Source organism: Haliaeetus albicilla, chromosome 13, assembly GCF_947461875.1.
Source record: "Haliaeetus albicilla chromosome 13, bHalAlb1.1, whole genome shotgun sequence".
Taxonomy (NCBI): domain Eukaryota; kingdom Metazoa; phylum Chordata; class Aves; order Accipitriformes; family Accipitridae; genus Haliaeetus; species Haliaeetus albicilla.
The window spans coordinates 11428063-11452676 of NC_091495.1; the positions used below are offsets into that span (position 1 = coordinate 11428063).

The following is a 24614-nucleotide window of genomic DNA, read 5'->3' on the forward strand; positions in this document are numbered from 1 at the left end:
TAATTCTTTTTTTTTGTTTTAAATGCAAGCACATTTTTGTGGGCATTCAGTTTTCAGAAGAAGCCACATACCCTGAAAGGGGCTGGACTTAAAACTCTTCAAGAGTACTTTATTGCTGAGACAGCTTGGTGCAGCACCCTGAAAACTTGTTCAGATTTCGAAATGAAGGCTTTGTAGGACAAAAATTACCACAAACAGCACTTGGAACACATTAAAAGATTGTGCTGTTTAGTGTGATATTATTTTTTCCACTTGTTAGGGTTTTCAGAATAAATATATTTGAAGGACTTTTCTGCTAAAGGAACCAGAAATTAGGTATGTTCTGTTACTAAGTTTCAGCGTACTCTTACTTGGAAACTATTAAGTTTCAGAATTAACTCACTAAGATAACTAAAATAATTCACACTAGCTTGCTGGGATACTCTACATATTTAAAAGAATATAACTGTATTTCCCTTATTTCCAATTTTTGTATGTAAAAATTATAAAATTTTTGTATGCAAAAATAATACATTAAACAACTTGATGCTTGGGGATTAAAAGGAATTTTTTTTCCATTTTGGTTGATAAAGGCCAACACTAAACCAAATAACTGCTGAGCAATACATAATTAGGTGATATTTACACAAAAAGCTCTTCTCTTTTTTTTAATCAGCTTTCTCTTTGGCAGGGGGACAAATATTTGTCTCTCATTGCCAAGACATCCCACAATCCGCAATACTGGTCACATCCTTATCTCCTAGGAACAACGTGAGTTATGGGTGGGGGTAAAGCAAATTCATTGTTTATGTGTGTGTATATATACATATATACATGGACCCCCTATAGAGGGAATGAGGTGTATGAAACAACAATAATGACAACTTTGTAAAGTTGTTGGCTATCATATTCAGTCAGGCTCACCTCTCCCCAGAGACAAACTCTTAATCCCAGTTGACAACATGAAGGTATACGCATGTATTTTGTGGCTGCGCAGCACTGCAGGAGGACACGTGTGCATCCTGAACATCCGCAATGGAACTTAACGTCTCTTTACATTTGCTACTATGCATACGTGCATAAATACAGCAGCAGATTTTCCTAGGTACTTGGCAATACACTTTGTGCATCTGAGTTTGGAAAGTGTCTCCAACATTTTCAAATGTTTAGTGGCAAGCTTGCTATAAGGAACAGTCAACACACTAAAAAGAAGTAGAACCAGATTGAAATAATTAGATACAAGTTCTCTAGAGAATTTTTTTCATTCTTTAATGCTTGTTGTTATTTGCATGTGTATAGCTGGATTACTCCCAGGTTTCTATCAGCTTCTGCCAACAAAAAGCTCAGTTGTGGTGAAAAACCTGTTACAGGAGAGATGTAAAAAATCCCTAGTGTAAATGAAGATCAGTTTTACATATTTTGTCACATATACATAAAATCCACACAGTCTGAACTACATTTACTCTTTTATTCTGTCACCTGGCAGTTACTTTGCATTGCATGGCAGGGCCAAGTTGAGACCAGGCATGGACAGAGAAACCAAAACACCATCCATAATGAATTGTCAAGAGTTCTTCTTCCAAAAGAAGGAATAGTAGCAAAGTGCCAGGCCACATCCCTTTCTACAGTTTTATAATGTATTAGATATTATATATAACCGTCACCAAACCAATGCTTTCTCATCTGTTAATAACTGAGATCCTTTCAAGACCTTCCAACTGAAACTTTAAAAAACGAAGTTTAACATCAGACCGTGCATAGCTTGCTGGTCTGTTGTATCCTCATTAGACTCACTAAGGTAGTGTTTGTACGTTCACATGTTTCCCTCCTGGGACATTTCTCTAGTTCTAGATTTAGATATACCACCACTGATTGCCATGCACTGCCCACCTCAGCACTGTTGTGCACAGCATGCAGTGATCCACTTAATATTGTTGTTAATACTGGCTTCAGGCTACAGCAAAAGGAGTTGAAATTGCCTGGAAAAAATGGCCTGTTGGGTGCTTTGTGTGACTTTTGCACATTTTAAGAAGTGTGGTACTAAATAGAAGTGCTCACGAAATATCAAAAAAATGTTGCACCTAGAAGCAGGTCTCAGGGTCATACATCGCTGTTGTTCATTGCAGGTATATTTTATTATAGTGAGGCAACAAGTAACTGAAGTGGTTTAGACCTGTGGTTTAGAAAGAGATTTGCAACAGTGGACCATGGAAGTCAAAGACGGAGAAGGTCATGAAGACTACCTCTTGGTCAACACACGAACAATGCTGCTGGACTGAGCTGTAAAGTTATGAGGAAAACACAGGTCATATTTTCTGAGGCAGATGGCTGTCATCATCAGAGCACTCTATTTCATTAACTTGTGCATTTTCTATGCTGCATAGCAGCTCTCCATTGCCCCATGTTTCATGTGTATATAAAATGTATGAAGACTATAAAAGTATAATTCCCACCAAGTACACCTGGAGGAGCCACACAATCAATGTGAAAATACACAGTTTCAGGAATTTGAAACCCAGGGAATAAAGGTGTGTGTGCTGAAAAGTTGGCAACAGTATATATCATTGTGCCAGGAAGGTTTTTGGTGATTGGTGAGATGATAAAATAAGGATGGAGAAGACAGGAAGGGAAAATTCCCTATCCTGTGTGCATTTATAGAAGCACACAACTTTGTGTTGTAATCAGCTCTGTGGCACAGGGAAGATTTTAGCAAAGGCGATGGAAACTAGTTGGCCCCTGGGTGCTAGCGAACTGGACTTTCATTCCACTTGTACAATTTTTTTTAGCTGAATTTGTGCTCTCAAACTAGTCTCCCTAATTTGCCCACCTGACTAAGCCACCGCACATTGTAATGTTGGTTAGCAGTCTTGGGATAGTCAAGCCTGCTTCAGAGTAAGGATTAAATGGCAGATCAGAAGTTGTGAAGACTGAAAAAGTCTGGCATGATAAGCACCTTGAGCCATGACGAGCACGAACCAGACCCAAACCAGTTTCTGGATTCCCAGAACACTAAGTTCAAAAGGAAAAGTTTATAATGAATTTCATTATAGCTTGACTCAAGGTAAATACGTGATTAAAGAAGACATTAGTCTGTAAGCTCTGTAATTTTCTTCACACACACTAATCATTCTAGCTTCCTACTACACTAGTACGTATTAATTTTCAGTTTTATAGCTTTCAGTGAATTCTTAAATATCATTTACTTTTTCCTCACATGCACTATTTATTTTTATTCATACAGACAGCCAAGGAAAACTGAAGAAACACTGCATTATATTGTAGTAGCAGTCAGACATAAACCCAGAGAGACAAAATGTATTCCAGTAATTCAGCTTCTGTGACAAAGTGGTAAGTAGGGAAGGAATATGACCCCATGGTTAAGATAGCAGCCTAGACTTGGAAAAATGGATTTGAGACTCTCTTTTACCACTGCTTTCCTATTTTACTTTGGTCAAGTCACTTAACTCCCGACCCTTCAACAACTCGATGTAATTCATTATCCCTTATTCTGTGTAAAGAAAGGCACCCAAATGCGATTGTAGGACCAGGCTCCCTATGCCTCAGCCCTCCTCCTATAAAAGGAGCGTAACAGCACGTTCCTACCTCCACGTCGTGGTGTTCTTCTTCGCAGAGAAGCAGAAGGGAACAAGGAGTAATTAAGTTTTCCATTTACCCCAACATCAAGCAGAGCAAACTCTTCCCACAACTATCTGTCATCCACGTGCTGTAGGAGGCTCTGTCACCCCTCCGTGCTTCACAAGCCCGTGTCTTTCTGGCGATGCCAAGATCCCTAGCTACGATGGGAGCTAATGCTGATACAGGTATCTGTGGTCTGATAATTGTACTGGAACTGTCACTTATTTTACACAGAATATCAAATGGGCATTGAATGCTGATGAAGTGGTTTTTTTATCACCAATCTGTGCTTCTGGGTATGGAATCATAAATGCTAAAATATCTAAGTACTCCAGAGCAAATTTCAACAGTTTTTGCCTTAAGGACAACCTCACAGATGATGTAAGATAATATTACTTCAAAATTTCTATTTTTATCTTCACAAGTACAGAATCTGACCTAAAAATTTCAGACAGGGATATTTATACTAGCTATAAGAGATTGTTTAAATCAGAATGTGCTTCTGTATTTCTCTGAAAGATTATCTCACATTCTGCTGGTAAAACCACTAAAACATAGTTATTACACAGCATTGAAATTAGTATCAACAGCATCTCCCCAGGCATGCCTAGTCAGGACACATGGAGATAGGAACTGCCTGACAGTCATTTAAAGGGTAGCAGTTTTGGAACACATTTTAGTAACAAGGCAGGGGAGAAATCACAAAATACAAGACAATTTCCCAGTTTGCCTTTAAAATGCAGAAGTAGCGTGCCATAAAAATAACTTGTTACATCAGAGCTCTGCATTTAAAACTGAAAAAACCCCAGGTGTCCATGCTGATGCTGAAGGCAGATTGGTCTAGAGAGGTAAAATCAACTTCTAAACTCCCAGCGATATCTGCTGTCAAAAAAGACCTCCAGAAAGCTTTGCTGCCCATGCAACTGGCATGCTCCGGAGCTTGTGTTAGCCAGGGTCTAGATGCCTGCCACTCTCTCCTGCTCTCTGGTGTCCCATCTCAGGCTCTGCAGACCCCAATGGCCCCATGGCTACTGCTAATAAAGGTGTCAATCCTTGCCAACTCTTGGCTGTTCACTCCAGCCTCCCATTTCATGGTCTCATCCCCAGAACTGACATTATTGGCAGCCCCTTGCTGTTCCCTGCAGTGCCACTGGATATTCCTAAGCACGTGGGATTTAAGTTGGGGGGGGGGGGGCTCATAAGGCTCTGGATCTAGTTCTGTGCTACTGCGAATAAATATTTCCTATGGTTCTGAGGCAGGTGACCTGCAAGGGTAAAGTCATGTTAGTAGGAACACACCAATATACATCAGTTGTGGGTGTGCCTTTAAGAAGATTGAGATTTAAGATCAAAATAGCAAGTCCATGGTACTTTCCTGTACTTAAAACAAAATCAATAAAAAGAAACATACAGCTGGAAGGAAAGCTAGCTTGATACAATCACGGTAAATTAGAAGTCCTTTAAGGCAGTGTATGGTGTATTTTCTTCCTCAGAATTAGCCATTTCAAATATTGACAGACCTAGTAAGGCACAATCAATATATCAATTCCGTTGTGAACTATTAATTATATATATTGCTGATGAATAATCATTTAATTAGCACAATGGGAGGCTTCAGTGAAAAGGCTGTCTACCAAGCGTATGGGACCTAAAAATAGCAATAGATTTTCAACCATGACGCTTTGCATGAAAATGCTATTGCTCAACTTCTGGTCTTAACACTTGTTACATCGCACGGCCAATACAGAGCTTTGCTAATAAAGTTTTTCCCTTTTATCACAGCAGTGCTGCCATATATAATTTGTTCCTCTAAGGCATGGTGACAAGGGTTTGGTATGGATTACCTGAATCAGTTCATCAAGCTCTGTTGCATTCACACAGGAATGCTGAGATACAAACGTCTGCTTCTGAATCACGATGGTGGTTCTCTGGGAGGTCTCATGAGGCTGCTCCAAGGCTTTAAATACTGTTGCTCCAATTATTAAGTACACGACTACCACCAGAAAAATTGTTGAGACTGTCTTCCATTTCATAACATTAATAGCCGAATCACTTTCCTCCCGTGAAGAGAGCACGGTAGGCTTGGTGGAAAATGATAATCTTGGTTTGGAGTTCTGAGTGGCCGATTTGGGATCCAGCAAGTCAGGTGCCGCCACTAGCAAAACAGAAAAAGAAAGTTAATTTTTACAGTGCCACTCGGATTTCGTTAACTGAGCTTCTTGCCACGAGATTACAGAAATTCTGTTGCTTCTCACTGCAATTCTTAAACTGTTGAATCTTCCTTTTAAATCCCTTACAAGAAATCTGCTGCTCTCGGTAGTATTATCCATTCTACACATATACATACATTTGCAACTTTTTCTGTATGTGTCTGTCCCCTTACGATATTCAATCATTTCCAAAATGCAGATCTCCCCTATGCTCTTGCATTTCATTAAATTAGTATAAGGTGGTATTTTGCTGCAGAGATTCTTCACGTCCGCTGCTCTCTCAAGCACTGCTAAGCAGCTTTCCAGCTGTGTTTTACCCCAGCGTTACAGCAGTAGAGCCGAAAAATACAAATCCTTCTTTCTCTCGCCTATTTTGTCCTGCGCTCCGACAAATGCTCTCTGATAACAGTTGCGTGACCACTTCCGAACTCCCCAGACACGACCATAAAAACCACGCACCGCTCACCATACCGGGCTTAAAGCGTCAATTGCGTATCAATTACACCTTTCGGAAAACACCAGTAAAACATATGTGTACTTACTGGAAAAAAGCCACCCATTTGTTAGAGCGTGTATTTCTATTTACAGCTACAAAAAACCACCGAGTTAGGAAAAGAGCAGCTGAGTGTGTGATCAAGTATCTCGGTAACTCATGTGACTACCAGCAACTACACGGGCACTAGAAAAAAATCTGCCACATCAAGTGCAGGTAAAGGTCTCCTGCGGGAAGATGGCCACAGCACCTGACCACACGAGCTATATTTAAATCGTTTTCAATTCCGAGTACGTTTTGAACGGCCGGGACGGGCTTCCAGCTGCCGCTGGGAAAAGCCCAGCCCTAAACCGAGAGGAGAGTCTCCCTCGGGACGGCGGAGGTGGGACACGTCCCCAGCAGGGGTGGCGGTGGCACCGCTCGGCAGCCGCACCTCCCGGGCTGCCGCCGGGCTCGGGCGCGCACCTCGGCGCCGGGGGAAAGGGGCCGGGAGGGAGAGCGGCAGCCCCCGGCCCGGGCCGAGCGGCCACCCGCGGCACCCCGCACCCCAGGCGCGCCGCCGTCACGCCTCCCACTGCCCCGGCCCCCCCGCCTCGCCCCACACCTCGGCGGGGGCAGCCCCCTCCCCGCCGCCTTCCCCTCTCCCCGTCGCGGCCGCCGCGACCCTCCGAGCGCCCCCCCCCCCCCCCCCCAGGGACGGTGCCGGGGGCCGCTCCTCTCCCGGCCGGGGCCGCCGAGCTCGCCGCCCGCCCGCCCGGAGCAGCGCCGACCCGCCGCGGCCGCCGGCGGCGAACAAAGGAGCGGGCACCGGGCACCGCCGCTCGGCCGCCGGCCCCGCCGCCCCCTCCCCGCGCCCGGTGCAATGCGCAGGGGGGGATGCCCGCCGCCCCCGAGGGGCGAGCCCCGAGCCGCCGCCGGCGGGGATGCTCCGCGTCGGGGCGAGGCGCGGGGGCGAGGCGGCCGGCGGCGGGGCTGGGGCGCGGCGCGGAGCGGGGCCGCGAAGGGAAGGGAAGGAAGGGAAGGGAAGGGAGGGAAAGCAGCCGGGCGAGGTACAAAGGGGGGCCGGGCCGCCGCGGCGGTGCGGGGGGCATCCCGGGGTCCCCCCCGCGCCCGGGCGCGGGGGAAGCAGGGGCGCATGCAGCATCCGCAGGGCTGGGAGCGGGGAGGCACGCCATTGTGCTCGTACTCACTTCTTATTTACCGACCCGGTGCCCTCTCCTCGCTCCACGGGCAGGCATTTTTTCAGGGCTTGGGTAGATACAGTTAGAGCGAATTAAAAAAAAAAAAAAAAAATTAAAAAAAAAAGAGAAAAGAAAGGAAGGGAAGGAGCAGACCGAGAGGAAGAGGCTGATGGATGGGTCTGGAGGAGAGGGAGCGGCAGGGGCGGGCGGGCTGGCAGCGCGGATCCCGCCGGCTCCCCCCGGCCCCGGGGCGTGCGAGGTACCTCACGTCGCGCATCGCGCATCGCACATCGCGGCGCGCGCGCGTGGGGGGTGGGGGGGGCTGGGGGGGGGCGCGTGTGAGTGTGTGCGAGTGTGCCCGCGCGTGCCGCGTGTGTGTCCGTGCGCGCTCCGGTGCGCCGGGCGTGCGGAGCAGCCCCAGCCCGGCGATGCCTTTTGTGGGGCGGCGGGCAGCCGCGCCGCGGGTTGCCCGCCCCCCACACACACACCCCCACACCCCGCTCCGGCCCTGCGCGCCCCCTTCCGCGCCGCTCCCGACCCGCCGGGGGGGTCCGCGCCCCTCCGCGCAGGCAGCCCGGCTGGGCGGCGGGCAGATGCTGCGGGGGCGCAGGGAAAAAATGGAGGGGGGGGGGGGCAGGCAGAGCGGTACCTGCGGAGACCGAGGTCTCGCCTGGAAACCAGCGAGGAGAGAGGCGGGAGGGAGGAGAAGGCACCGGCCGGCAGGACCGGCCGGCGGTCCCCGCTCCAGCCCCGAACGCGACCGCCCCGCCGGAGCCTCCCCGTGAACTTTTGAACTAGAGGAAATGTCACCGCGGCCGCGGGAGCGGGGGGACGCGCGGGGAGACCTCGGCCCTCGCCGGGGAGCGGCGCGGGGCTGCGGGGCGAGGCGGCTCCGTCCTTCCCGGCTTGGCCTGATTTTTAACCCGTGTGCTTCGCAGCCCGGTGTTCTGCTGCAAGGAGTTAACTAGGTGGGATCTCGGAGTCAGGGATGGTAGCTGCTCTCCTATCGCACGCACCGCCCGCGTACTGCCTCCTTCCATTTTAGCCTGATAGATACATCAGAAATGCTGCTTCGGCTGTGGTTTCTGCCCCGAAAAAGCCTGAAATTGTTCCCGTTATCTCTGCCACGGGCTAACTCCCCGATTTCCCGGTCGTCTATCGCCTGTGACATTATCCGTGGGTCAGCTGTTCACACGGAGGTGATGAACATCCACGCCCGCCTAAAAGACAGAAGGGGATTTACCACGGGAATCCCAAAACTGCTCCCACAACCGTTCTCTAAAAAGTCTCTGCAAACACGTTAAAAAATTACTCACCGTAACAAGTGGGTATAGGTCACACACATTTAAAGCCAGAGGCTGTATCTGTGAAATGGCCAAAGTCAGTCATACATCGGGTGTTTAATGGGCTATAATCGTGCTCAAATCAGCAGCACCATCAGCAAACACTTTAGAAGTCACTTATTTTAACGCTTCTCCATATCAATGTGACACAATACAAATGAGTGTAATATTGAGTTCCTTAGGACTCCAATTTCAGCAACATCAATCACGCCAATCTTCCCCAGTGTGTTCACACGTCTCCACGAGATGCAGCATAGGGCAGGAAGCCGCGTCTGCTATTTCAGTTTGAGCTGTAGCTCATCGCTCCCCATCGCCGTGAACCAGCAAAGCAGTTGTCGAGTAACAAGAGCCGTTGGGCCCAATCCAACAAACCCGTCCGCAAAGTAGACCTTCAGTCACACGGTTGACTTCATCGACATAGTCCCAATCCTCAAACAACAGAAGAAAAGTGAAATGCCCGCTCCTTCTACTGATATTCCTTTGCTCAAGGGATTCTTGAAGATGAAAGATTTTCACGCCTGGATCTTTTTTATACCAAAAAAATCATCATCCTTCCCCCTTTCTCCCAAAAAGATTTCTTAACCACTAGCCTATGTAAACACTGTCTGTTCATATCTCATGGAAAAGAATCATTTCACAGGATTTCTTCCAACATCCTATGGGAAAACAGGCATGAAAATTTTCCTCCATGCTGACCCGTGTCCGTATAAAATATTGTGGAAAATAGTACTACATGTCTTTCTTTAGCAATCTAAATATTTGGAATAAGATTTTGTTTTTCCTTGAGTGGAGTTATTAAAAGCTGAAAAAGGGTCAGACTTATTGCCTACAATTCGAAATCAGTGGGAAGCCTCCCAATAGCTTCAGGAGAGTTTGGACCAGGCCTTAAATTTAGGCATTCCACCTAACGGGCAGAAACCATTTTGAGATCCACTCCAGGAATGACTGCATTGGTGCCTTAACTTTAACAGCTGAAGAGCTGTGTCTGTGAAAGTAATTATTTCCATTAATTACCTAGTAAATATCTCCAATGTCTACTTTCAGTTGGCTGATATTTTCCACCTATTGTGATCCCAGATGCAATCCTCAGCTGGAGCTTACCGCTTACTTAAAGTGGACTTGAGCTGTGCTTTCTCACTTCTACCAGGGATATAAACACTCCACATAGGGCAGACACCTTCAAATCCAGCAAGAAAACCAGTAATTCTTTTTGTGGTGTACAACAAAAACCATTGTGTATAGCAACTCCTATTTTCTGGAGGCCTTATATAGCACGAGCATTTATTCTGTAGAGTCGTGCCCTCCAATATTTTTATTGTAACGTACACCACATTGTTTGAATATTGTGTGTCACCATTTTGCCCTCAAATTTGGAACTGACATTCGACAAGTTTGATGTGTCAGGCCTGAGATTTACTAAACAAACACACTCAAATGCAGCCTATCACTGACAAAACATACCACTGACCAACACGGACAAGATTAAATAATAAAAGGGGCTACAACACAGAGCTCCAGCCTTGCAAGCAAATGGGCTTGCTGCTGAGCCAGAGAGATTTATCTGAACAAACCTAAAAAAAAAAAAAGCTTGAAAGATTAAGTATATGCAGGTTTGTGTATTTCATGCTAACATGAGAAAGACTAGAAAGACTCACAAAGTACAGCACTGTCGAATGCTGTCTAAAAATGTATTGGCATGAGTTTGGGATGGCCGCATTACTCACAGACGGTGGCTGCTGGAAGCTGCTCAACTCTTTGAAATGTTAAAAGTAGGCTCAACCGAGAGAGACAGGCATGCAGCATGCAGAGGAAGTCAAAGTTGCATGATAAACATAGCGATCACATATTCATACAAATAACAGCTGTAGATGATCTAAACATAGTTTTGATAGGACACGAGCCCACTTATACTTGTAAGGAAATAGTTATTCCAGAAAAATATCCCCCTAGAAAGACCAGTTTAAAAAGCATACATAAAAAGTACCCTTGTCTGTCACTAACACTTTCTTTTCCTCTTTCCAGTTGCAGGAGCCATGCCCTCCCTGGAAGGCCATGAAGAGCACTCGCTTTGTGCCCGGAGCGTGGGGCTCCTGCTGAGCCCCCACCTCTGGGTGCAGCAAATGCTCTTCTCCTTTAACCAGCTGCGTAACAGGAGGCACCACAGGTTCCAGCCTTCTTCACTCTTACTTAGTTGCCAAGGACTTCTACATTCGCAAGGGACTGTTAGGGCAAGGCTTCCAGTGAGGGCATTTCCCACACTGCCTTCAATAGACTATTCATATGGGCACCTATTTAATTTGCCACAGGGGACCCGTGCCTTTGATCAAACAATGTGTTGCTATAGGCTTCAGGCCTTGCTGTGGACACAGCATCTTCCCCTCCAAAGGAAAGGGTACCTCCTCGTGACATGAGAGCAGGAAACCTCTGCCCCTCTTCAGAATGGGCCAAGCCATACACCCAGTTAAAGTCAAGGATAAACCTTTGCTGCTGCTCAGTTTTATTACAACAGAGCTCAGCAGAAATACTACTGGACTTATTTAGTAAGTTCATTTTAAGGCTCATCATTGTACTTACTCAGCGGGACTTACAAATTACTTGTCTTTTGACTTCTTTGGAGACATTAAAAGATCTCTGTCAGTTCTTTGGGAATAATTATGACATTAAGGCCACGCCATGTTACTGTATTCTGCCATTAAACCATTAGTCATATCCTGCTATGGGAATTTACACTAAATGAGAAAGTAATGGCACACAGACTGCTTTTCCTTTGAGCAAACCAGAAGACAGACCGTGTGCTTCGCAGGCAGTAAGGACACAGGGCTGCTCCCAGTGACCATGCTGAGACGGCACCCTCCCAGCCCACCAGAAGCGTCAGCAGGGCAAAGAGAAGGCAACAGGCAGGAGACACTTGCAGCCAAGTGATACTCAGCCCTCATCTGCCTCTGAAAATGGTAACGCCTTAAAGCAGTCCCATTTAAAAATACGTGATCACTTTTCATTCATATTTTTAAATGAGTTAAGCATATGCAGTGCAACTAGAATATGTATTAATGAGTTTTACCTCACTAGCAAGCTATTACATCTACCATGAGTGTCTTACAGTGTGACGAATTATTTGTTCAGCAGAAAAGCCATTGTTTCTCACCTCATCAATTACTAGAAAAAATGTTTACATGTGCCCATCTATTTTCATACAGCTCAGTTGTCAGTTTTAATTAGATTCCAATTCTTTCCATCACTAGTAATTCTTATCTGTTTATCCACGTGCAGCAAGTGGGAAGTTGTTTTAGAACCCATAAAGTATTCACTGTTGTAATTAATATTGTGAATGTGTATTTTTCTTTACTGGCTTGCAAATCTCCCAGTGGGTTTCCTCCCTGCCTGTGTCGTGTTACCAGACCTAATGGGATTTATTTGTCACATGTTCTGCCACTGTTTTTTCATATTTGCTTTCACAAATCTGTTACGCTTGGACAGCTTCAGAAGCAACAATTATAACTAACTTTTCAATGCCATTCTCATCAATGATAAATGTGAATTGCCATATGTCACCTTTATTATGGATTATTTCTGCACAGGAAAAACTTACTACTACTTTGAATTACTGATCTCCTTGAGGGAAAGCTAGTGGTGCTTCAGGATGATTACAAAATGTTTTTCTGTAATCATCAAAATGTTCTACAAAATTGCTGGTTTGTAATTTGTTTTTCATTTTTGCTAGTTGTGGTCTCTTCAAAATAGGAGACTGACAATGGGAATATCTAGATTTTATATCTGGCTGCCCACACCCATTAGTACCAATCATGCAACTGTCCTCATAGATTTTCATGGCACTACTGGATGACTTATGAGATGGAAACCTAATCTCTGTATTGTCTTTGCAGACTGGAAAAAAGCATGGAGTATTCTGAAAGACGAAGAACGTGCATGTAAGACTGCACACATCAGGCCTGACAAGAGAATGGCCACAGTTCATGCTGACTCTAAAGGTAGTTTTCCTTGAGTAAGTAAGCAGGTGCTTACTTTTAAACCATGTCTTGAGGAGCTGAGGATTTGATTTTTATATTTGTAAAAAGTACTACATCCACATTTTAGGGAACTTTGGAAATAGTGACACAGACCTATGGCACGACAATCTGTAAATAAAATAAAATACAGACAGAGGACACAGGAAATCACATAAAATAGCATTAGTGCTTTGCTTGTAGGGTAATCCACAAATAAAATTTGGAAGAAACAAAACAAACCAGACAAGAGAAGAGAAAATAGCCTAGGCAATACTAAATAAGTATCATGCAGGGATAATGAAAGAACTTGCTAGCAGAAATAAAGAATACAAATGAGGAGATGAAAAAGGAGAACATTAAGTATCATCTATGTTTTAAAACCACCAGACTTACTCTACATGGCAGCAGTCATAAGAGAAAGTGCAATGAAATCTATGAATTATTTTCAAATATGCACAAGAGACTGTTTTCTGGCAGTCTCTGTGTGTTCAGCTACATGGAGATACGTCTGGAAAAGATGCTACAGATTTTTTGCAGAAAGACAGCATTTGGTAGTCTTTTCTTTCTTTTTTTTTTTTTTTTAATTTGATAGCTTGTTCTAAGGATAGACCTCTTATTTTATCTCTTCTCAATTATTTTGTCATTTTCTCCTCCCCTCATGCCAGGCACAGAGCTCACAAATCACAGTGTGAAACTAAACTGTGTGCTAATGCTAATGTCAAAATACGGCAGTTGTAAGTAATGGTTAGTTAATTTAAAGAGGCATAGAGTTTCAGCTTTTGAAACTCCGAGCAAAAAAAATATCTCCTAGATTCACACGTAAGCACCTAAACGAAGGTGAAGAGGCAATTTCATATCACATTAAAAATCTGACTTTGAAAATCAGGGCATTGCAACTTCATAGCTTTACCTGCAATGGCTCACCTGCCCTTTCTAGTGACCAAATCTTTCCACTGTGATAAAGATGCCACTAGCACCATGCAGGCAGAAAGCTGGGTGAACAGAGCCCAGTTTTTGTAAGGTGCTTGGACAGCAAGAAGCATAAACTGCTGCCATTCAGATGCACAGTGCATTGGCATTGCTCAGCACTTCCATCCTTGAACACTCTTCCCTCTATTTGCTTTAAAGTTTCTTGAAGTTCTGGGCTTGGTCATTTAATCTTGGGCTGGCAGCTATGGACTGTGTTGGCACGAGAACAGGCTACAGGTTCATACTCATCTTTTCAGCTTTAAAGTATTTGCTAATCTATCTTTACAATTTTGCTACAAATAAGGTCTTTCAATTGTGTCATGCCACTGATGTTAAGGAAATTGATCCACTGTTTTGTACAGTTTCCTGTTTTATTTTCAGTTGTTAGAGGGAACATCAAAAGCTGGTCTCCAGCTCCACGGAAAATGTCGGTACAAAATATAGGGGAAGATTGGCCCACGTTTTGCTCTTTGCATAGCAAATATAAGTATACTCCAGATGTAAATCCTCCAGGCACCAAATAGAACCAGACGCACTTAAGACTGTGAGTGGTGAGAAAGCTACTTTATATGACCCCTTCACATAAACCAGCTAAAATTAATATTATGAAATTTCCATTACATTTTAGCAGCCTGGACATGAAGGCTGTTCTATTTCTAAAATCCTCAACATCTTAATATTTTTATAATCACTTGCCCCAAAAGATCACTTGCCCTATCACATAAATGGGCAAAATAAGATTGTAAAAAAATCATTAGGCTAGTGTAAAAGGTATTCTTCAATAAAAATTATTATTTTTCTAAATTATTTATATTGGCAACAGATATAGCATAAATGTAACAATTTATGTAAACTTTCTGTGATTTTTTTTTTGTTAAAAATGGGAGCATACCAATTTAAGATGCATGATTGCCAAGAAATGTTAATAGAAAAGCCATAAAGAAACCAATTCCTGAAATTATTGCTTTCCTAGCTTTTCATGTTCTTTTTCATAACAACTTCAGATACTAAGGGGATTACTACTCTAAAAATTTACTTAAGGCTTTATCCAGTAAGAATATCTCAATGGAAGAAATACAACAAAAGCAGTGAGAAAGGAAGCCTCAGGCTGAACATTTCTACCAGATTCTTGGGGACGCATTGGCAACTTATTTCTTTATTTTAGAGGGAAGATCTGATGATTGTTCTTACTCATAATAATTGCCTAGAATGTTTTGGAAAGTCAGCTATGATGACAATACTGTAACTAGTAAAGTAGACTTGTGGGAAAAATATCCCTTATTCCTAACTTACAGGGTCACAGGGAGTAGGTCCTGCATCCTGCTAGCAAATCTACAGAAATACGTGTAATCCAGATGTGAAGGATTTTGGATATACCTGTACATGACAGCAGAACCTCACACAAGAAGCCACATGGGAATCTGGAGCAAGATGCTGCATGCATAAGATTGTGCAGCTTAACACAAAAATACTGTCAGGTCCTGAAGGTAGGACAGGTATGGTCTTCACAGCAGCACCCTCAAACTAGTAACTCTGACCTCTCAGCATGGCAAAGCGGCTCAAATACAGTATTTCCATGGCATGTATGTGTTGCCTCCAGTTCTGGTGTTACCTCTGTGTCAGCTACTCTGAGTTCTTCTATATCATTGTGCAGGGACAGATATGGCATCTGACTTGGACAGAGGTGCCATATGCAAAATTGTGATCCTGAAAACATTTCTTTTAATTTCTGTGTGCCTCAGTTTTCACCACTGGTGTTCTTTAGTGAGCTTTCTGCTTCCAGACACAAATACACTTCCCACCACACTGCTCAACACTAGTGACATTCTTATGCCAAATTGATCCAGAAAATAAGCCTTCCTTTCTTATCTCCTCAGGGGAGGTTTTTTGGTAGGCTTTTCTGGAAGGCTAGAAGAACAAACTTTATGTAAAATGTAGGGATGGTTACCACTCTCTTTTAAAAGATAAATAAAAGAAATGCCTCCACAAGATTTTATGCAATAGTGCAATGATTGGAAGATTCTCTCAGGAAAAGGGGAAAAAGGACTCTGATTATTTCTTCTGCATAAAGGAAGTTAAATCCACATCTTCCACCTTCCTGGAGAGAGCCTATCATTGGGACTCCCCTAGTTCCAGCAAGCCATGCTTAGGAGATCTCTGTTCCTAATGCGTCACTGGACTCAAGTGCACTGTCCTGTGATTGTGTCTGGTCTCTAGGAAGTATTACTGAGCTATATTTGTTGCTCTCACTTAACATATTTGTGCAAAATAAGGTTTACACTTGAGTGTTATAAATAGTAATATACTTACATGGATGCTTAGAAAGTTTAATCTCTCTTGCCGTCAGCAGGAAGAATTTTACTGATAACAGGTAGATGACCTGTTTACCCACAGATCAAGTGCTGAGCTTGTCATTACGTTTTGCCTTCCTATTGCATAAAGGGTTTCTTCAGCTTCAGTCAGCTGCTGACTTCCAGCTGAGCCTACACTGTCACAGAGGGGCACTCCAAAGGCATCTTTATAGAGCAAAGACTAACCCATGCCAGGCAGGATGCAAGAGAACTGGATCCCAGCACCAGAGGGCTGTGGCAATTATTTTGGAAATTATTTTGGCTTAAGTGCCTAGTAGTACGTGGGAAAGACAAATCACCTTGAAGCCTAACTAGAATGAGATGTAGCTACAACATGGTTTATTGTTTCATTTCTCATACGTCTCTCCAGAAATACTCACTGATCTATGGGATTTTTTTAATCTTAACATTTTAGTATAAGAAATTAATTTCATTTTTGACTGAAAGCTAGTTAGAGCAAAGACGGATTTTGGGGTGGCTGACAAACCTTAAGCAGGCATCTCCTCAGTATGTGGTAAATCCTTCAGTGTACATCAGTCTATTCTTACAGTCCCAAGCACCCCAAGTGTCTCCTCTAGCTTGTAAGATTCAGTCTGCTTACTGGAAAAAACAGACTCCAGGTAGGAGATTAGTCCCCCACTATCAATGTTAATCAGAACCTACTCAGCAGGCATCAGGGTAATAAGGAGTTGGCATGAGATTCCAAGGACCTCCTTAGATTTATGACAATCCTGTAATCCAGCAGGCATTAAAGAACTCTAATGTAATCCCAGTTCTTCCTGCAGAATTCAGGATTCATGAGGTGGGAAAAGGACAGAGGGAGAAAGAGAGAAAACATTCCTAGCTTAGTGATTACGTATGCACTTGGCAGAGGAAGACATGAGTTCCTGCTCCAAGGACTGTTTATGCATTTTAACCAATGACAGTTTCAATGAAAAATCCAAGTACAGAAGCAAATTACATCTGATTACTTCCACAGATATTTATCACTGATAGTCATCATCAGTCTCAGCAAACACTACACTGACACCACCTCCCTTCAGATTCTTTACCATGTTTACTTGTTTGGCATGCAAGAAGACAAACCATCAAGGATGCTGCAGCACGCAGAAAATTCCTGCTAACTCAGTTCAAACAGAGTAATTAACAGAATTAATCAATTTCAACTGAATGAGATCAAAGAAATCTCCCATCAGTTGACTGTTTAGGATAACTCAAGGAAGATTAATTTCTATGCCAGTGTTCTCTTGATCCCAATAGGTTGTTGATGACAGAAGAGTAGAAAGAAAGCTTTTTATCATCAATCACTTTCATTATTACTTGAATACCCGCTGTGTACAAGGATCCACACATTCCTCTATTTTTAGGTAAGAAAGTGATCTGTCAATAACTGCTGAACTACTAGCCATTCAAAATGACCACTTAGGGAAGAACATATGCATGATAGCTGCTGTGTAGAATATTTAACAGAAAGGTATATAAGGAAAAACACAAGTTATATTTAAAGTGTCACGCCCAGCCATGTTTCTCTTAAAGTAACATTAAAGCCGTATATAACAACTACTGATGAACCAACAGCAATGCATCCTTCAGTATACCACTTGCACATTTTAGATAGGTATACATCTGTATTATCTACACATACTCCATTTATACACTAGCTATAAGGTCTAATTATTACTATAATATTAAAAAATTTATTAGTACATTGTAAGCAGTTTATAATAATGAAATAAGTATCAGTAGTTTAATGAACTTGTTTATACGCTCCTATAATGCAACAAAGATAGAGCTATCACTTAGCTGAACAGACTATTGCCATTGAAATATGTGACTTTCTGACCTGCAGCATGGGACTCCCTATCTTACCGTAAGTGTTCCCTAAGGCCCCTTGCTACAGACATACTGACATACAAGATGCCACAGTAGTAAAGTCTGTGACTTCATGTACCTTAGACTTGTATTCATTTAATGCTACAGAATGTACAATGTCAAGCTGCAGGTTGGAGGGTGACCAGTTTGTGAAAGGAATTACATGGTCTAGCTGCCTGCAATAACAGAGGACAAGGGCAGGTGACCCAGTCTTTTTTCCAGTCCAGATTCACATCTCATCAGTTACTGGGTATTGATGTGATCTCACTGACTTAGATTACACCACTGTAATTAAAGTCAGTCAAGCTTTGGTCGTTATCTCTTGTGATTTCACCTTGGCTCTTACGGACTTTGGGCTTAGTCAACACAGTGACTTAAGAGTCACCACACTCTGCACCGATGCACCTAGCTTTACTTGAACACAGCAGATGCAGACCAAAGTTAGAGCCTGAGTTCCCTATACAACATATGGGGAAAGTCAGTCACCCATAAGAGGAACTCACAATGGTCCTCCAGGAACTGCTATCAACTAGCCACTGGGCAACGCTAGAGAAAAAGAAGTGTACTAAACCCTGTCAAGCTCTGGGATTTAAGTCTCTCAGGAAAGGATCTGTCCACAGGTCAGATTCCAGATGTTGTTTTGGTGGGCTTTCTAAAGTACTTGACAAGGATGGAGTAAAAAGTGGAAAGGGAGGGAGGAAAGGGAGAGAACAAAGAGCTAAAAGGCACCACTCAGTGCAACTCAGTAGTTGAAGCATCCACCTAGGAGACAGGAGAGGAGATCTGGGCTCACATCTTCTACCTCCCTGAGAATGCTTTAACCAGCAAGCCATTGGGTGGAGTGTTCTTAATCCCCAAACATTTAGCTGCTTATGATTTAGGCAATAAAGCATTTACTATTGGCACCCATGTCCTAACAGGCCAAAACTGAACACTTTTATTCCGTTTTTATGCATACCTTATTCAGGCAAATTCCCATCGACTTCAAAGGAAGCCTAAAAACTTACAGGCATTCAGTTCTCACATTATCTATGGCTGTGTCTATATTTATGTTCCTGTGCATGCCTTGGCATGCCCCAGGGTCCTGCTCCACAGAGCGTTCAGACCAACGCCCAGCTACAACATGCCATGGCTCATGCTCAGGCTCTGGGCTTGAGCTTTCCTTGGCATGGGAACTGGGTCTGAGAGGTGCGGGGACAAGGGATTAGCACATGCCTGGGTCTTGCCCCAGTACAGCAGTGGCATTCAGTCTGCATCTGCTTCTGAGCCCAGGGAAACGGAAAGGACTCCCACATACCATGACACAGAAGTAGCCTACCTGCTTAAGAAGTTTCCATGGGCATTCAGCAGAGCACAGCTCTCAGAAAGCACTAACTGCAGGAAAGCACAAAAGGCAAACACTAAAAAAAGTGTACCTGAAAAAAAAGTGTACGCAGCTTGGTTTTGGATAAAGTGGAACAATGATAGAAACACACTTACTCGTCATATTCAAAATCAGTGTATGAACCAAGCCAAAGGACAGTCACCCGTTAATTTAAAATGTAGGGCATGCCAATTATTCAAAGTGTCTTATTCCTTTAGTCCTTACCATAAATTTTCTCTCTAGTACAGACTGCTAAGTCTAGCTAGGTGAGTGAGTGTATTGGCCTCATTATAATAGCATAGATATGTTAAACATTGTGAAGTGCTCTTTATTTCATTAATTCTTTGAGGTGGAAAAGTGCTGTTATGCCCATTTTTATCAAAGGGACCTAGAAAATAGTGACTTGACAACATTACATAGGGAGTTCCCTGTGGACAAGAAATTTTTAACAGGCTGCTGTTTGGCTCTTTGTGTACTCAGTTGTGCGCTGAGAGAACTGGGCCATTTTTCTCCTTTGTAATGGACATTTGTTTCTAAAATCTCCAAAACATATAATGGGTATCATGATCATGGATAGAAAGGTTCTTTAATCATGCATGTATGTTTAACAACTTCTGATCTTTGTTCTACATTTTCCTTAGTATTCTCTTACAACTGTAATGACTATTTTAATTTTCTTTTTTTTTTTTGTGAAATTTGCCTTATAATTTTTTCTTTGCTGTCTGTACCTTAATTTAGTTTGGGGTTTTTTTAAATCTGTTTTTCTTTCTACCTCCAAGTGCTTCTGGCCTTCTAGCTTATACATTCTCCCTGTGAGATGAAGTACCACACATACTTCCAGCTTCTGTCTCCCTCAATAATAAGTAAAATTCTATGCTTTCAAGAGACTGCTTTGCAATTACATTTAGTTTGTATACAGCTGTTATGGAACTGAGTTTGGCACTGCACAACTTGATCTTTTTTGTTTGTATTCAAATTGACTTAGGATTTCATATTGACCTGGGTATCAATATCCAATTTATAAGCAACAACAATTCCATTCATGTTCAAGGGGGCATTTCAGTCATCTGAAATAGCTCTCTACCTGAGCAATTTCCACAGAACAATCTTCTTCACTGTGCAGAATATTTATACTTAATTTCCTTTTAGGTACAGCTTCCCACAGATAGTTTTCTTTCTTGCCAAAATAGTAGCTCTATCAAAAGCCAGGCATTGTTTAGTTCCCCATTTTTTCCTTGAAGTGTAAACTTTCACATTACTTCTTGCAAATTCACTCCACATGAGAACTGAACTGTTGAAGTTTTTTTTTTTTACTTCGTCAGTCTTTTTTTTTTTTTAATAAGACTTGTTTGTCAGCCCACTCTACTGTGCCATCACCTCTTTTCTTCCTAAAACTTGCATTCTCATCCAAGAGTGTTCTGCAGCCTGGCAAACTAACACAGCTGCTTCTAAACGTAAGTCAGAATCTCATACAATGTTTCTCTCTCAGTTTTGGTCTCTCTGCTGCAATCTGATCTCAAAATTAGGATCCTATAAAGAGGGAAAAAAGCATGGTTTTTTTACAAATATTAAATAAATTCCTCTTTTGGGTATTACACATGTAATTAATCCTCTCAGAATTTCATTCTTTCAAAGAGTGTGACTCTCGACTTTTTTCAGCACAAACTGGTAATTAGACTGCTCTTCTTTAATTGTAGGTTATTAAATAATATCCACTGCCTTTGGCCTGAGGTTACTGGAAAAAAAGAGTAGCTAGCTTTTGCCCGCCTTTCTCTTTAGAAACTTTTCAAAGAGACAAAATTTTCCTTTAACCTCTCTGCCTGATGCATTGCCTGAGAACCCCAGATGCAATAGTTGTAGTCCTTAGCTGCTATTCCAGGTCCTTCATGCCTCACATTTTCTTCTACTTTTCTGACACTGAATGCATGTTTCTTTTTCTGTCTCTTCTTTGGATACCATAGAGTGCTCTGGGTGGTAATTAATGCAAGTGCCCAGGTTGGATCTTGTAACTGTGATGAATCTTTCTAATTGTAACTGGTAAACTGACAAATATATATCGGGTATGTGTAACACTGGAGCTTGTAAGGGAGTGAAGCTGGTGCTTCTCTTCTTCCTCTTGCTTTTGAACTGTTCTGGTTCAAAGCAGTACATTGCACAGGGAATGTTACACTTCTGCCTAAGACTATTCAGGGTCCAATTATTCTTAAACCCTTGCTTCAGCCTGAGTCTAAAATAAGCTTTGTGGCCATAGGAAGGAGATTCTTATGAGCAGAAGGTCTCCTAGAAGGGGAAGAGTTAGCGCTTTCTGAAAGGAACCCAAAGTGGCCAGCCCCTGAGCAGAAAGCCACCAAACATCACACATTTGGGGTACTGATTCTTTCAGACCCACCTACAAACAGCACTGCCCATGTGGGCCCGTGCATTCTGGTTCCTGACCCTGGTGTTATCACTGTATGAATACAAAGAAGTGCTGGGCCCTTCTAGTCTGTTTTAACCAAATTTATTAGAAGTCCTGTTAAATCCACCATCTTTTTTATACTGATTATTTTTGCTAGTATCAACAATACATAGGAGGTGGGGTTCAGACAGCAAGTGCTATCAGAATGCTGCATGCCAACCCACTGGCCCCAGTGAAACATCAGTGGGAAAAGTGCACTTAGTTCTAGTCATTGGTGCTCCACAAAAATTAACCCAAAGAGGAGCAGAAAAGACTTCTAGATGGATTGTGTCAGATGGAACTGGAAGAGCTCAGCTCACTTATTCTGGCAAAATGAAGGCTGAGAAGACATCTGATTGCTGTGTGTAGATCAATCAAAAAGACTTTTTTGAGCTAATGGACCATGTTGGCACAAAACCAAAAACATTCTGTGAATAAATTTGGCTGGAAATCACAAAAAGCGTGAGAAGAGCCAGCTTCTGGAACAATCTCTCAATAGGGAGGATGAGAACAAAAACCTAACATTGTAAATAGAGGCTGGTCAATTTATACAAAAGATTTGTCTGACACGTTGCCTGCAAAAACAGGAGATTGGTTTCAGAGGCTCAGTGGAGAGATGGTCAACCTTTGTGAACCCATAAGCCACATTCTCCAGTCCTCACAGAGCCACAGAGACTTCAGAGAGCTGTGGGGAGAGTAGATAGCTCAGCAAGTCCCAGATCTTTTACTGTTCCCTTGTGGATTTGGGCTGGATGGCCTCTGCATCCCAGACGAAGTCATGCCCGTTGGCTCATGTCCCCCAGCAGGCTCCAAACCAATGCAGCCCACCGCCACATGAGCACTGTAACCCCAGCATGGGAGTTCATTTGGCATGCAGCTCAAAAAAACCAAGACCTTCATCCCAAACCCTCTCAGTCACACACACTGAGATGTAACATTCTTCTAACCCACAGCTCTCAGGTACCAGGCTGTCCCTTCTCCAGACTAAGGAGAAGAAAAATCATCTGGAAGAATGTCTTTCAGAAAAGATTTTTTTTTAAGAACTTGTTCTCTGATCTCCTGTATTTTTAGCAACAGTAGCACTAAGAACCACAGTGGAAATCGAACATTTTTGTGCGAAGTTATCATCATCAGGGTGAAATACTGTACTGATAACTTGAGAAGATTTGAGATTTAAGAGGCAATAATGGTGTCCTGGACTGCATGTTCTACCAAAGCCAAAACACTCACAGCAAGTAAGTGTCAAAGCCAAGGATATGTGCCATTTATTAATAGAAGATGAAGCTATTGCTGAGTTAAGAAGTAGCCTCAAGTTACTAGTATAATTAAAAAATGTGATTAAATATTAAAATTAATAAAAAAAAATAAATTGTAAGGTGTCAAAGTGCCAAGTAAATAATTTAAAGACAGATTTAAAAAGCTGTAAGAACACCCTTGTTCTGCTTTTTTCTACTTCTTCATATTACTAACCCTTTTTTACCCTTTCTAATATAATCCTCACACTCTGATATTTGCATAGGTTAGCAAGGTTACTTTCCCCTACAATACACTTCTATTTATAATACGTGTTTGGAAATTGCAGAAGAGGCTGTGCTTGTTCCCATGTGAAATAGAAAAAATGTCACAGTGAATAGGAGGACAACCCTTTCTGGGGCAGTCACAGGGAAAAAAATATGTCTTTGTGGATAGAGCTAGGAAAATGAATCAGAAGAGTGGACATGGGTTGACTGTGGGTTGTTTGGTTATCTAAATGTTTTCTTTTCAGGATTTTTCCATCTTCATTTTTGCTGCTGCTAAGGGTTATTCTGCTTACTTTGGGTTAATAAAAACTTTTCCTTGTTTCCTCTAAAGGCTGTCAGAGGCTGATATGACTTATTTGCTGCTGAGGAGGATCTAAGAAGCCAGGCAATTGCTGAAGCTAAACTAAGGCAGCAGCGTGTGCACTGACTGCACAGGCAGTCAAGAAGCTGGATCTTCCTACACACGTGAATGCCCTCTCCCACATACTGGGACAATAAAAACTTTCTAAAACAATTATTTTTGTTTCTTTGTTTTGTTAAGAACTAAGTAAAAGACCCTCAGACATTCCAACAGCAAAAACAACTAAACTGTAGGTCAGGACCCTCACCTGGAATATGGAAGAGTCAAGAGACAGTATTAATCTGCTTGATCCAGCAACGTAACTAGCCTGGCAGTATGTAGTTGCACTGTTCTGTCCAAGGTGGAGCTGAAATGCAGGTTCCCATGGGAAGTTTCAGTTAGACCAGTGCTTTCCTGTGAGCAGAGGTTTTTTTCTTGAAGAACTGGCTTTTGTCATTAAAGACATTTTATTACACCTCAAAAAAATTTCTTACCATCTCCAATTCATGGTAGCAAAGAATAGCAACACAGCCTTATCCCCGCTATGCCAGATGTGCATTCCTGCTGTCTAGTTCTGTCTGCCACCAACCTGGATGAAGGCATTAGTCTTTCATGAGCATCGTACATCTCTATTACTACATGCTCTCTCTGCAGTGATGCAAATAGACACCCACAGCTAGAGTGCAGGGTATAACTCCATCCATGCACAAAAGCTGTGCATGGCTAAGGCACTATGTATGCAGTGTTGAATAAACTCAGTAAAAGCAAAGTTCCTACCCCATAATTTTCCCCACAGATCATGGGAAACAGCGCTCTGATGCACACTTTAATGTTAGTTTAAAATGAAAAGTGCACAGTGCCCAATGGATCAGTGAATACATTTTGGAGAAGCCAACACAGAGGTTCCCAGACA

The 24614-nt window shown here is 42.8% G+C and overlaps 1 protein-coding gene and 1 long non-coding RNA gene across 7 annotated transcripts in view; one reads left to right on the forward strand and one right to left on the reverse strand.

Annotated features, from left to right (window-relative positions):
* The window catches only part of KCNK2 (potassium two pore domain channel subfamily K member 2), a 131232-nt gene that overhangs the window by 72658 nt on the left and 33960 nt on the right, over positions 1-24614 (reverse strand). For 3 of the 6 annotated variants that reach the window (XM_069800138.1, XM_069800136.1, XM_069800137.1), the window contains exon 3: positions 5460-5770. In XM_069800138.1, coding sequence (XP_069656239.1) covers positions 5460-5770 — 311 coding nt within the window. Of the gene's footprint in view, positions 1-5459; positions 5771-7508; positions 7977-8148; positions 8259-24614 lie in introns of those variants that run through there. The other 3 variants (XM_069800140.1, XM_069800141.1, XM_069800139.1) reach the window with 3 other exon arrangements.
* On the forward strand, positions 7665-23797 carry LOC138688567 (uncharacterized). The gene is made up of 3 exons (XR_011327441.1): positions 7665-7758; positions 12727-12831; positions 23693-23797. It is a non-coding gene; the product is annotated as an uncharacterized lncRNA (long non-coding RNA).